The following is a 14,407-nucleotide window of genomic DNA, read 5'->3' as shown; positions in this document are numbered from 1 at the left end:
AGCCAAAACCCCATCTCTACCAAAAATACAAAAACTTGGATGGGCGTGGTGGTGCGTGTCTGTAGTTCCAGAGCTACTTGGGGGGTTGAGGTGGGAGGATCACCTGAGCCTGGGAGGAGGAAGTTGTAGTGAGCCAAAATCTCACTACTGCATTCCAACTTGGGTGAAAAAGACCCCATCTCAGAAAAAAAAAGAAAATAAAAACATTATACAGCAATGTGTATATGACCTATGCTATGGTCTAACCATCTTATTCTGAAGGTTTTTCTATGGAATTGTTCAAGTATATAATGAAATTGGAGTTTCTCATGTGTATTATAAACAGACATACCTATATGAATCATTTAAAAAAAACTTTATTATCATGCTTCTATAGCACCCTAAATTGCCAAGGAAATTCTCATTTGTAGTTTGTGTTCGGCAGTTAAAAATCTCTGATTTAAAGAAATTCTGACTCTTGCCCACAGATTTAAAGAAATAACTTGAACTTAAAGTGATTTTTTATTTTAGATTGAAGTTATACTTAACTATAATACAGGTATACATGGTAAATACTATTGTTCAATAATAAATTATAATGTGTAAGTAAATAATAAAAAGCTAGCTGAATACATACACACATGAATCTATATGCAAGGATCTTCATCTTCTAAGCCATTAGTTTTGAATAAATTAAGTGATAATAGTTTAAACTTACAGTTTTACAGTACTATACTTTTAAAAATAATTTAACCTTTTTAAACACACAAAGCACACAATAACTTTATATATTTAAAAATTGTTCATCTTTATTTCCTTTAGTTAGCAATTACCACTGTTTGTAATTCTTTAAGTAATAATATGTCAGTAATTTCCATTAACATTGAAAATGGAGTCAAAATGAACTTTAGAAATATGGCAATAACATAGTACCTATACTAGATATTTATTTCCTAAGAAAAGAGAAATAGAGCTGTTAATTTAGATTAGAATATTCTAAAATATTAACAGTTAATGTAAATCATATGCTATGTTATTACTGTTTTAGTAACTATGATAAGAAGCTATGGTGTGGGGTTGTCCCCCAAGGAATTCTAAATCAAATGAAGAAAATGTTAAGAAATAAAGATCAAACTGGACAGTGGATCTCAAGGAACTTTTAATTTATTAAAAATTGAACAATAATTATTGATAACCTGACTAATATTAAATAATTCTTAGTTAAAATATGTTCCCAAGTTATTCTTTATCACATCACCTGGTTCATTTACTACTTATAATAAAAATATTTCATATAATCTGAAATAATGGTATTTTGTTTTTTAGAGTTTTTATTTTATATCTTACTGTTTGGTTCCACATGGGAAATAAGTTGCATCATGCAGATTTCTGTTTTATTTATACATTTTTGAATCAATGGCACTTAATTCATGGTCAGACACAGAATAGGTAGTCAAATATTGTAATGAAATAATTAATGACTGCATTAATTTTGCAAAGTTCCCTGAACATGCTCTTGGAAAACAATGCAACTTTGTTTCTAGTGTAAGAAAATTTCAGTTGCCTGCCTTTAATATAATCTGGATTTGTAAAATATATGGCAGATATGTATACCTTAACTTTGGTATTCTACCTGTATTTATTTTATTTTCTTCTCATGTTCAAGCCAGGTTATTGTTTTCATTCGTTTTTCTTGTTCAGGCATTTTGTCATGCCTCTATTTTCTTACTTTGAGGTGATTTGTGTTTTTAGGATTTTTATTTCTAAATGCAAAATGCAATTGGGGTGGGGAAGAGTAGTTTTTAAGAGAAAGACAGAGTTAGCAAGAGAAAGATCTACTATAAATTCATGGATGCTGTGATACTCACAGATACTCTTCAGAAATAAGATTTATTGTTCAGTCCTCTACTCTCAGCACACTTTAGGAATTGTTTCAGTTGAAGAGAGTCACCTGGCCCAGGGCCATAGCCTCTCCATACTATTTGTGGAACTCTTCACATGGTTTTATGAGGTTTCCTTTAAGATCATTTGATTTGTCTCTTTGCCCATTCATTTTTTCTTCCTCTCCATTCTAGAGGAATTAATTCAAGCACACTCCAAAATATAACTACTGTATGCAAAACTTCGTTTTACACTCTGCTTGCAGGGGAAACCAACTTGGAAATTTTAACGCGGCATTTTTGTCAGAAAGAAAACACTTAGGTGAGATTTTGAACTGGATTAAATACCTCCCATCTGGAAATGAGGATTCCACAACCATGGTGTGGAGCAGAGAGAGCTCCTGACCCAAGGTGGCAGTGCTCACCTGTGATAAACTGGGATGATATAATTGGTGGGGATATGCAAGCTAGGTATTCCATCAGTCCTTGGAGAACTATAGGGGAGATAATAACATTGAGTACAGTAGAATTGATCAGTTTAATTACTTTGGGAAAAATAACAAAAAAACAGAGCAATTAATTGGCAACTAATGCTAACTGTAAAGGTAAAACCAAGCCTCATTATTGTGCAAAGTAGATCTCATCTTCTACATTGGGTAGGAAGAGAAAGCTGAGGACCAGGCCCATGCTTAATTGTGAGAATACTTGACCTCTAAAGAGAGTCCCATGGTTAAATATTCACACAGAAACTCTGGGAGATGGGGCAGAAACACTGGTAGAATGGCTTCTAGAAATATGAAAATGTAAAAACATATACAGACTGTAGTAAGCAGAATAATGTCCACTAAAGATATTCTAAGCTCCTAAACCTTTAGTATGTTCGGCTATATAGAAAAGGGGAATTAATGTTTCAGACAGGATTAAGATTGTTAATAAGGTGACCTCTAAATGAGAAGTTATCCTAAATTGCCTTGGTAGGCATAATGTAATCACAAGAGACCTTAAAAGTGAAAGAAGAAAAGCAACAGGAAGATTTCTTAAAATGCTTCCAGTTCAAGTCAGAATTAAGTGAATATTAGGTCCCACCAGCTTTACAGAGCTGTAGATGTTTTGCTGTTGTTCCTTCAAAAAAGAGGAATCTACAATAAACATGTTCATTTGAGAAAAATACTGTTTGTTAACTTTTTCTAGCCATCCCCAAGTTACTTTAAACTTTGTATGTTGTTCAAGAACAGAGTATATCCTGGTTAGGATGTGCTCATAGCTGATGCATCTCCAAAAAATTTTTCATGAAGGCAGCTAGCTTCTGAACATCTTCAATCATGACAGCGTTATACAGAGAGGCCCAGATGCCTCCCACAGACCTATGCCCTTTCAAGGACAACATATTGAATTCAAGAGCTTTATCAAGAAATCTTTTTTCTAAAGCATCACCTCCTTTGGCATTGCCAGTGCGGAATGGAATATTCATCTTGCTTCTATTTTGGGGCTCCACTGGACATACGTAGAATCCTTGAGAATTATCAATAATCTCATAAATCATTTGAGATTTGATGGAGCTAAGCTTCTCCATGGCCGCAATATCTCCATTGTTTTTAATCCACTCCAGGACCAAGCCCATGACGTAGATGCTGAAACACGGGGGCATGTTGTACAAGGAGCTGTTTCCAGCCTGCACCTTGTATTCCAGGACCGAGGGGCACTCTAGGAGAGCAAATCCCAGCAGGTCATCATGGACAATCTCCACGGTGACCCCAGCAGAGCCAACATTCTTCTGGGCACCAGCAAAATGCCTTTGCTGCTACTTTTTCTAGTTAGATTTCAAACTTCCCTGTGGACTTAATAATGTAGTTTGCAATTAATTGTTTCTGGAGTCATGGGAACACACAGCATAGAGGGTACGGGGGCCCTCTAGGTGCTGAATCTAGACATCTGTGGGGTCTCCTGGGTTCAGTGGCTGTTGATTCAAGGTCAACATTGCCCATTGGAGGAGTGGTTTAAGAGTACCAGGCAAAGGGCAAACTGTAGATCGATCTTTATACTGTTATTACAAGAGAAGTGACATACTTTATGTATGTTTATATTAGCAAGGTAGGTTTTTAGTACCATATACTTTATATTTCTATACATTTATGTTTCTAATAGTACGGTTAACACTGATACATGTAGACACTTTTAGAATTTATTAAATCCTTGACCTTGTGCGTTATTCCATTAGCAACAGTTGCACCCCCTCCCCAGTCTTCCCCTTCCTCTTTTTAAGCTGTTTTATGAAAAAGATCTAGAAGTTCTTGATTCATTTTTACCATTCTTTCCATAGGTAGAAGAGAAAGTTGATTGGTTGGTTGTTTTTCAATTATGACATTAAATTAAACATTTCTGTTAAATTGCCTTATCCTTTGTTCTCTTGACTGTTTTCTTTGTAACGTTTGACAACGAGAGTGAAACTTTGCTGAAAAATCGTTCCCCTACTGTTTATCTATTGTCAGTATTTTATGTTGAATATGTAAAGAACATTAAAGTCCTAAAACATCTAAAAAAAAAAAAAGTGAAAGAAGAAAGAACCAGACAGAGGGCAACATGGGAATTTGGGCAATGATGCTGCTGAGTTATGTGCCAAGAAATGCAAGCTTGCTCTTGAAGTTGGAAAATGCAAGAAAACGTATTTTACTAGAGCTTGCAGAAGAACGCAATCTTGCCAACACCCTGATTGTAGCCCAGTGAGACCCTTTTCAGACTTCTGACCTCTAGAACTGTAAGATAAATTTGCGTTGTTTTAAGACCTCAAAATATGGGTAACTTGTTAAAGTAGCAGTAGGAAACTAATACACTTACTGAGATGCCAAGGTTGCTGCGGCAGATGTGGCAGAAGGAATTAAAAGGCAACAATTTGCTTGCAATGATATTCTATGTAAGATATCAGGAGTTTGGTTTGAGACTATTGCAATAAAGTGAATATCAAAATAAGGCCAGTCACAAAGAGCATTTTGATTTTTATGTGCATATGAAAGTTATGTTGAGTAGATACACATGGACACAAAGATAGAAACAGCAGATACTTGGACTCCTATAGTTGGGAGGTTAGGGGAAAGAGAGTGTTGAAAAACTATCTTTTGGGTACAATGATAACTACCTGGGTGATGGGTATACTGGAAGCATGAACTTCACCGCTATACCAGTATATTCATGTAACGAACTTGCATATGTATTCTCTGACCCTAAAATTAAAAAAAAAAAAAAAAGAAAAAAAAGGTTAGGTTTACACTACACTGTAGACTAAGTGTGCGATGACATGTAAATTATGTACGTATCTTAAGTAAATTTCATTCCTAAAAGATGCTAACAACAATATTTTTGATGCTGACTGATCAGGGTGATGGTGCTGAAAGTTGAAGTGGTTGTGGCAATTTCTTAAAATAAAATAATGATGTTTGCAAAATTGATTTACTCTTTCGTTCTTGAAAGTTTTCTCTGTAACATGTAATACTATTTGACAGCATTTTACCCATAGTAGAATTTTTCAAAAGTAAAGTCAATCCTCTCAAATCTGCTTTATCAACTAATTTGAGGTAATAATGTTTTTAATTCTTTGTTGTTGTTTCAATAACGTTCACAGCATTTTTACCAGGAGTATATTCCATCTCAACCACATTCTTTGCTCATCTATGAGAAGTAAATTCTCATGGGTTCAACTTTTCTCATGAAATAGAAACAAATTTAGTCATATATTCGGGCTCTGCTTTTAGTCCTAATTCTCTTGCTATTTTCACCACATCTGCAGATATTTCCTCCACTTGAACTACTCAAAGCGATCCATGAGGATTGGAATCGGCTTCTTCCAAACTCATGTTAATGTGGATATTTTGATCTCCTCCTATGAATGAATCACCGAAGTTATTAATGGCACCTACAAAGGTGAATCCTTCCAGAAGGTTTTCAGTTTCCTTAGTCCATATTCATTGAAGGGATAATTTCTTAAATAATAAGATTTAAAAGTTAAAATTACTCCTCAATTCAAGTGCTGCACAATGGACATTGTGTTGGCAGGCATGAAACAACATTAATCTCCTTGTGCATCTCCATTACAGCTCTTGGGTGACGAGTCATATTGTCAATAAATAAGTACACTTTTAAAAAGAATCTAATCTAAAGGAGCAATAGGACTCAACAGTAGGCTTAAAATATTCAGTAAACTAAGCTGTAAATAAATTAAACATCATCCAGGCTTTGTTGTTCCATTTATAGAGCAGATGCAGAGTAGATTTATCAGAATTCTCAAGTGCCCTAGACTTTTCAGAAAGGTAAATGAACATTGGTTTTAACTTCAGGTCACCAGCTGCATTACCCTGAAGCAAGAGTTAGCCTCGCTCTTTGATGCTTTGAAGACAGGTATTGACTTCTTAGCTATGAAAGCCCAAGATATCATCTTCTTCCAATAAAAGACTAATTCATTTACATTAAAAACCTGTTGCCTTTTGTAGCCACCTTTATTAATTATCTTAGCTAGATCTTCTGGATAACTTGCTGCAGCTTCCATATCAGGACTTGCTGCTTAACCTTGAATTTTATGTGATGGAGATTGCTTCTTCCCTTCTACCTTATGAGCCAAACTCTATTTGCTTCAAAGGTTTCTTTTGGCAGCTTCCTTACATTTCTCTGCCTTCACAGAATTTAAGAGAGTTAAAGCCTTGCTCTGGATTAAGTTTTGGCTTACGTGAATGTTGTAGCTGATTTGATCTTCCATTCATACCACTACACTTTTTTTCCATATCAGTAATAAGGTTGTTTTTCTTTCTTATCATTAATGTGTTCACTGGAGTAGCATATTTAATTTCCTTCAAGAATGTTTCCTTTGTATTCACAGCTTAGCTAGCTGGCAAAAGAGGCCTACGGCCTATCTCAGTTTTCAACATACCTTCCTCACTAAGCTTAATCATTTGTAGCCTTTGATTTATTGGGAGAGAAACGCAACTCTTCCTTTCACTTGAACACTTAGAGGTTATTGTGGAATCACTAATTGGCCTAATTTCAATATTATTGTGTCTTAGGGAGTAGGGAGGCCCAAGGAAAGGAAAGAGACTGGGCTATGGCTCATCTATGGAGCAGTCAGAACACATTCAATATTTATTGATTAAGTTTTCTATCTTACATAGGTGCAGTTCATGACATACCAAAACAATTACAATAATAGCATCAAATATCACTGAGCACAGATCATCTTAACAGGTAATAATAATACAAACTTTGATATATTGCAAAATTACAAAAATGTGACACAGAGACACAAGTGAGCCTAGGCTGTTGAAAAAAATGGTGCTGATAGATGTGCTTGATGCAAGATTGCCATACACCTTCAATTTATAAAAAATGCAGTGTTTGTGAAGCACAGAGAAGGTCTACCTATATGTTAATGAGAAAGTAGCATCCTTACTAACAAGTTCACTGGTTGCTTTTTTAAGGATTTTCCTGATGTTAAAAAAAATGTTGATTTTTTTTTAACATCAGGAAATAACTTGGCTCTCTGAGAGCAAAGATTAAGTGCCATCACTTGACCACAAAAATAAATAAATCAATAAGATATCTGGTGGCGTTCAAACATCAGAAGTCAGGCTGACTCAATTATTGTTATTGGAAGCAACATCATAGTGGCAGCCATAGGAGCCTAAGTTGCATAGAGTTATAATTTTTTTAATAAAAGACAATTTTCCTAATGGCAAGATAGATGAGCAGCCAGTGAGATTATGACTATTCACACTACAATCAAGAAAGAAAGAAGAACTTACGAATGAAAAAGGCAGACATTTCAAAAGATAGCCACAATTTCATCATACAGACTCCAGAACTCGGACAGTTTTGGGATCCAAAACACATTAACTGAAGGGTCAGTCAGAACCCCAGGAGGAAAGACTGACAATACCACAGCCATTGTGCACAGTGATGGTTCCTCAGTCCTTCCTGGAAAAGACCAATGGTCATTTTACTTGCCTGGTTATCCACTGAGAAAACGGACAACATAAAATCTTTTCAAAACCATTAGACAAGGGCTTGAGTTAATATTGATAGCCAGCATTCAATCTGTCATTGTGACTTCTCGGTCAGAGTGGAGACAAATGTGAGTGAGGTGATGAGTAGAGTCTGGCCTAGGTCCTCACAGTGGCTCCAGAGCTTCTAAGGCCACAATCCAATGGTCATTTCCCTGGTTGCTAGATGTATAGTTGGAACTAACATACTTGATACTTCCACAATTCCTACATTTGCTATGTGGCCTATGTGGGGTGAGAGCTGTCTTAGCGTGAAAGGACAACTGAAAGTTTTTAAACTGTTCTTCTATTATATAAGATAGTAAATATAAAAATATCTCATCCTGAAATGGGTGGCAGAAATAAGTGCTGTTTCTAAAGAGTCTAAACTAAAGAATACAAGTGAAGTGTCCTCATTTTATCACCTGTTAATTCACCAGCCTGGCCTGTGCAAAGACCAGCTAAATTCAAGGATGACAGCAGACTCCTTTAATCTCAAGCAAGAAATAAACTCAACTCAGCTGTAGCTGTTCTGCCAGATGATAGATAATCTGTAGAACAGATTAACATAGGCTAATATACAGGATATGAGCCATTGACCTGGTAAATATGTTTGTATCACCTTTGTCCAAAAACAGTTTGCTTTGACTTAGATTAAAAGCAGTTTGCATTCACGTGAAAAGGTCAATGGTATACATTTATAGCCTTCACTCAGGGCCATGATAACTCTTCTTTCCTTTGTTATAATCTAAAGAGACCTAGAACTACCGGATGTTTTGCAGAATATTGTCCTGTGTCACTATATCAATTGCATTAAGCTAATAATCCCAGATGAGAAAGAAATGCTAGTACATTAGTGGCCTTTGTGGAAACATGCCCTTCAAGGCATGTGCATGCCTTATACCAGAGAGCATAAGAAAGCTGCACAATGCCTAGTAGGCCTATCTGGGTTCTGAAGGCGGCATACTCCACACTAGGAATAGTGTTCGGATCAATAGACAGGATGAATACCAGCTTTAAATGGAGTCTAGAGGTTGTATAGCATGAGCAGGTTATGGTACAAAATACCCAGCTACTTTGAGCAATATGATGCAATATGACCCTATGGTATTAGAGCATCAATAAAGGAATTCCAATGAATCCCACTAGAGTTCTGGAATGGAACTGTGTTATGTGTATCAGAGAATTACTAAACTTTCAGAAAACTACTGGCATTCTCCTGGACCTTGGTAAATACAGAGAGTCTAACCATGGTATAATAAATGACCATGTGGCCAGAGCTGCCCATAATGAGCTGGTTAATGTCAGATCCACCAAGTCACAGGTCATGCAGACCAGCAACAGTTGAACAATCCATTGTAAGATAGCAGTAGTATACCCTGGATATCACCTGAGCAGTACCAGAGGGCATAAGAAAGCTATATGTGTAGGTGGTGCAGGACAATCACATCAATCACCTCTGTAGTTAATCTCTGAGGGTGCTCACATTTATGCCACAGGGAGGCTCCCTATGACCAGCTAATAGAAGAGGAAGACTTCACTGCTTGGTTCATAAATGTGTTGGTTTAGTGCATGGGGTGGCTTTGAAATACTATGGCAAGAAGAAATTTTCCCAAAGGGGAAAACCTTACATATTAACTAGTCATTCACTTTGAATAGAAAGAAAACTTGAATTTAGAATAGTCATTGAATCACAATGCTATTCCTATTAAACGACCATAGACATTCTTCACATAACTAGAAAAAACTCTGTTTTGAAATTTGTTTATTTACTTTTTTTGAGATGGGGTCTCACTCTGTCACCCAGACTGGAGTGCAGTGGTGCAAATCTCGGTTCACTGCAACCTCCACCCCCCAGGTTCAAGCAATTCTCCTGTCTCAGCCTCCGGAGTAGCTGGTATTACAGGCCAAAAGAGAGCCCAAATACCTAAGGCAATCCTAAGCAAAAAGTACAAAGCTGGAGGCATCATGCTACCTGACTTCAAACTATACTACAGGGTTATAGTAACCAAAACAGAATGGAACTGGTACAAAAACAGACACATGGACCAACGGAACAGAATAGAGAACCCAGAAATAAGACCACACACCTACAACTATCTGATCTTTGACAAACTTGATGAAAACAAGCAGTGGGGAAAGGATTTCCTATTCAATAAATGGTGCTGGAATAACTGGCTCGCCATATGTATAAGATTAAAACTGAACCCCTTATTTTTAGTATATGCAAAAATTAACTTAAGATGAATTGAAGAGTTAAATGTAAAACCAAAAACTATAAAAACTCTGGTAGGCAATCTGGGCAATATCATTCAGGGTATAGGCATGGGCCAAGATATCATGAAAAAGATGCCAAAAGCAATTGCAACAAAAGCAAAAGTTGACAAATGGGATCCAATTAAACTAAAGAGCTTCTACACAACAAAAGAATCAACAAAGTAAAGAGACAAGCTACAGAATGAGATAAATCTTTATTTCAATCTATTCCTCTGGCAAAGGTCTAATATCCAGCATCTGTAAGGAACTTAAACAAATTTAAAGAATAAACAAATAGCCCGATTAAAAAGTGGGCAAAGGACATGAAAAGACACTTTTCAAAAGAAGACATATATACGGCCAACAAACATATGAAAAAAGCTCAACATCACTGATTATTAGAGAAATGCACATCAAAATCACAATGAAGCTGGGAGCTGTGGCTCATGCTATAATCCCAGAAATCTGAGAGGCCGAGGTGGGCGGATTACCTGAGGTCAGGAATTTGAGACCAGCCTGGCCAACGTAGTGAAAGTCCATCTCCACTAAAAATACAAAAATTATCCGGGCATGGTGGCGCATGCCTGTAGTTCCAGCTACTCAGGAGGCTGAGGCAGGATAATCACTTGAACCCAGGAGGCAGAGGTTACCGTGAGCCAAGATCATGCCACTGCACTCCAACCTAGGCAACAGAGCAAGACTCTGTCTCAAAAAAATAAAAAATCATCTCACACCAGTCAGAATGGCTATTATTGAAAAGTCAAAAGACAACAGATCAGATGCTGGTGAGGTTTTGGAGAAAAAGGAACCATTTTACACTGTTGGTTGCACTGTAAACCAGTTTAGCCCTTGTGGAAGACAGTGTGTCAATTTCTCAAAGACCTAAAAACAGAAATACCATTTGACTCAGCAATCCCATTACTGGGTATACAACCAAAGGAGTATAACTCATTCTATTATAAAGACACATGCACATATATGTTCATTGCTGAACTATTCACAATAACAAAGACAAGGAATCAACCTAAATGCCCATCAATGATAGGCTGGATAAAAAATAATGTGGTACATATACACCATGAAATACTATGCAGCCATAAAAAAGGATGAGATCATGTCCTTTGCAGAGACATAGATGGACCTGGAAGCCATTATCCATAGCAAACTAATGTAGAAATAAAAACCAAATACCACATGTCATCACTTATAAGTGGGAGCTAAATGATGAGAACACCTGGACACATGGAGGGGTATAACACACACTGGAGCCTTTAAGAAGATGGAGGGGCCGGGTGCGGTGGCTCACGCTTGTAATCCCAGCACTTTGGGAGGCTGAGGCAGGCGGATCATGAGGTCAGGAGATCCAGACCACGGTGAAACCCCGTCTCTACTAAAAATACAAAAAGTTAGCCGGGCGTGGTGGCGGGCGCCTGTAGTCCCAGCTACTTGGAGAGGCTGAGGCAGAAGAATGGTGTGAACCCGGGAGGCGGAGCTTGCAGTGAGCCGAGATTGTGCCACTGCACTCCAGCCTGGGCGACAGAGCGAGAATCCGTCTCAAAAAAAAAGAAGATGGAAGGTCAGGGAGAGGATAAGGAAAAATAACTACAGGGTACTAGTCTTAATACCTGAGTGATGAAATAATCAATACAGCAAACCCCCATGATGCAAGTTTACCTGTGTAACAAACCTGCACTTGTATCCCTGAACTTAACATAAAAGTAAAAAAAAAAAAAAAAAAAAAAAAAGAATATGCATTGAATCATGAGCAGTGGCGAATGTTTCATCTGGTTGGTCAAGGCCTAGAAGGAGAGCTTGTAAGACTGAAGGAAGGTGATCTCTAGTAGAGACATATGGATGGACTTGTATTTCTTGTTTACAATAACTCAGAATTTAAGAGGGATGTGTAGTAGAAGATAATACCATAATGGGAAAAATATGTACGGTTTAATGGAGGTAATTTATCAACAGGAGAGAGTATTTAGAAGAAGAATAGTTTTTTGGAGGAAAAAACTGAAGGTGGTGAAATCAGCATCCTTTTTTGTAGCTGTATCAGCTGCATCTAGAATATGCCTGGCATACAACAGGTACTTAGTAAATACTTGTTAAAATACTTGTTGAATAATATAAACATACAAAATATATCACCAAGAGGGAAGTATATGGAATAAAATTATGTACAATTTCAAAAAAATAGGTAACAATGTTCAATTGATGATTAAAATGATGGGTTACTGGCAGTTTGTAGTTGAGTCAATTTAAAGAAGTTAAGTTACTTAATGTCACCAAGATTCTATTTCTTCAGTTTATTTTATAAAATGTAATTATTGATTATATTCACCTCATATATTTTTTGATATAAATGTGCGATATCATCTAAATGCATCTAAGCCTACTAGTGTTGATTTAGTAAATGTTTAAGAAAATTTAACCATTTAATAAAGTTATTCATGAAATTGTTGCAAATAAATTGTAATTTATAATTAAGAAAAATATCAGTGTCTTAGTGTTTATTCTCTGTATTTGCCAGTACATAACAGTATGCTTTCACTCAGCAGGAAAAAGATACATCAAATGACTGTCTCTATTTAAAGATTAAGTGAAAACTGGGAGGGTGAAGAGCTAATTTCATAGTCAGTTGATTGTATTTTTTCACTTTAAAATATGCTTATTGCTTATTGCCTCTAGTACACTTGAGCATGTAAATCTGTTCATTATATTTACACACTGATTCAAGAGCTAAAAGACAGATGACAGAGATTTAAACAAAGTGAGTGAAAAACCAAATTCTCCTTGTGCTGATGTATGCTTTTTCTCACAGAAATGCCTAAATGCATTAGCTGAAGTGAGGCTGGGAGGATCTTTATTAATACTTACATCTGTTGTTGCAGATGTAGATAAAATGCCTTTCTTTTTTTTAATTTTAGAAAAAGACTGGTAAATGATGTACTTAAAAAAATCTTCACTTTGAAATACTTTTCTGCATTTCTCTACATTTTTATATTCACTGTTAAATATATACATATTTAAATATACAGATTACTATATGCCACAGTTTTTAAAAGCATTTCAACAGTTAATATAAGAAAGAAAACAGCGAAGATTTGTTTAAAATATAAAAGAATCAATTCATATCAATCTGAGTAATTTCAAGTTTTTGAAGAATAATTTATCTACTTCTTTCCTTGACTAAGACAAATATTTATTCTCTTCATTCAGTTCTCCAACCTTTTCTTCATTAAAAATTTTCAAAAAATTAAAAAAAAAGGAATGTCTATATGTCCATTTTATGATGAGTTGTCTTAAGCCAGTGTGTGAAGATGTTACAACCATTATTATTTTTAAAAGGACTCTGATTGTGTACACTTGAATTTCCTGATTTCAAATCATTCCTACATTTTAGAATAATGTGTAGGTCATTTAAGATTTCTTATTACATTATTAAGGCACATACAAGCTGAAAAATATTATGAATGTTAGTAATCAGATTCCTAAAATACACATTAATACAGCAATTTCTAATTAGTAAATCATTTCTTTTTATAGAAAATATTTTTGCTGTGCATTTCAAATGCAGCCTATGAGGGGTAGAGAAGGAAAAATAATTTTCATTCCAGGTGATTCGGCAACTCTTAAAAGAGTCAGCATGTCTGAGAATTTCTTTCTACTGCAGCCAACCTCTACTGACAATCTTTTACTTGACAGCATTTCTAACAAGCCAATTCTTTCCAAATGCGTGTTCTGCTTAAATGTTAGTCATACTCTGCAGCCAGGACATTATGAAAGATGACTTTTTAGCATGTCTTTACCTACAATGAGAATTAGTTTGTTTTATTTTTAATTCAGTTTTAAATTTGTGAAAGTTGAGTATGCAAATTGGGTCATTCTTGCCATACTCAATTAAATCAGAGTTGAGAGGCCAGGGAAAAAGCACTCAGGACATAAAGCACAGCTTCAGGAATTGAATCCTCTGCAAGCCCAGCATCTGAAACTACCTGCTGTAACCCTAAGGCCAGTTTGACCTAGTGACTGCTAACATGACCTGCCATGACTCTAAGATTAGTTTTACCTACCACTGTCACTAGACAATCAGAGCTTGCCAGCACCCAAATGCTTCTCTAGTGACAATAAGCTTTGTTTTAAAACAATACGTAACATTTCTCTGACTCCAAATTTTTATTTGTTCTTCAGACATACAAAAGACCACCAAGTCTGTGTGTGTGCCCTGAATTGTAATTCTTGAAGTCCTGAATAAAATGTTAAGTTTAGAGATGT

General features: G+C 36.0%; 1 protein-coding gene across 1 annotated transcript; it reads right to left on the bottom strand.

Annotated features, from left to right (window-relative positions):
* Positions 1-2,913: 2,913 nt before the first annotated feature.
* LOC134732835 (phosphoserine aminotransferase-like) lies at positions 2,914-5,500 on the bottom strand. The gene is made up of 4 exons (XM_063619962.1): positions 5,485-5,500; positions 4,993-5,077; positions 4,531-4,612; positions 2,914-3,660 (listed from the first exon to the last, which is right to left on the bottom strand). Exons 1-4 carry the CDS (start codon positions 5,498-5,500, stop codon positions 3,118-3,120), a joined length of 726 nt encoding a protein of 241 aa, XP_063476032.1. The 3' UTR covers positions 2,914-3,117.
* Between the last annotated feature and the right edge of the window lie 8,907 nt (positions 5,501-14,407).

The sequence above is a fragment of the Symphalangus syndactylus genome, chromosome 17 (genome assembly GCF_028878055.3).
Source record: "Symphalangus syndactylus isolate Jambi chromosome 17, NHGRI_mSymSyn1-v2.1_pri, whole genome shotgun sequence".
Taxonomy (NCBI): Eukaryota; Metazoa; Chordata; class Mammalia; order Primates; family Hylobatidae; genus Symphalangus; species Symphalangus syndactylus.
This window is presented reverse-complemented; position numbering and strand designations above follow the sequence as displayed.

Coding starts and splice junctions, on each gene's coding strand:
- LOC134732835 (XM_063619962.1), bottom strand. Junction 4,613..4,992: donor CCAGTATACCCATCACCCAG/GTAGTTATCATT, acceptor TTTATCTTACAG/TTCTAGAGGTCAGAAGTCTG. Junction 3,661..4,530: donor GCGTTCTTCTGCAAGCTCTA/GTAAAATACGTT, acceptor TAGAAAAAGTAG/CAGCAAAGGCATTTTGCTGG.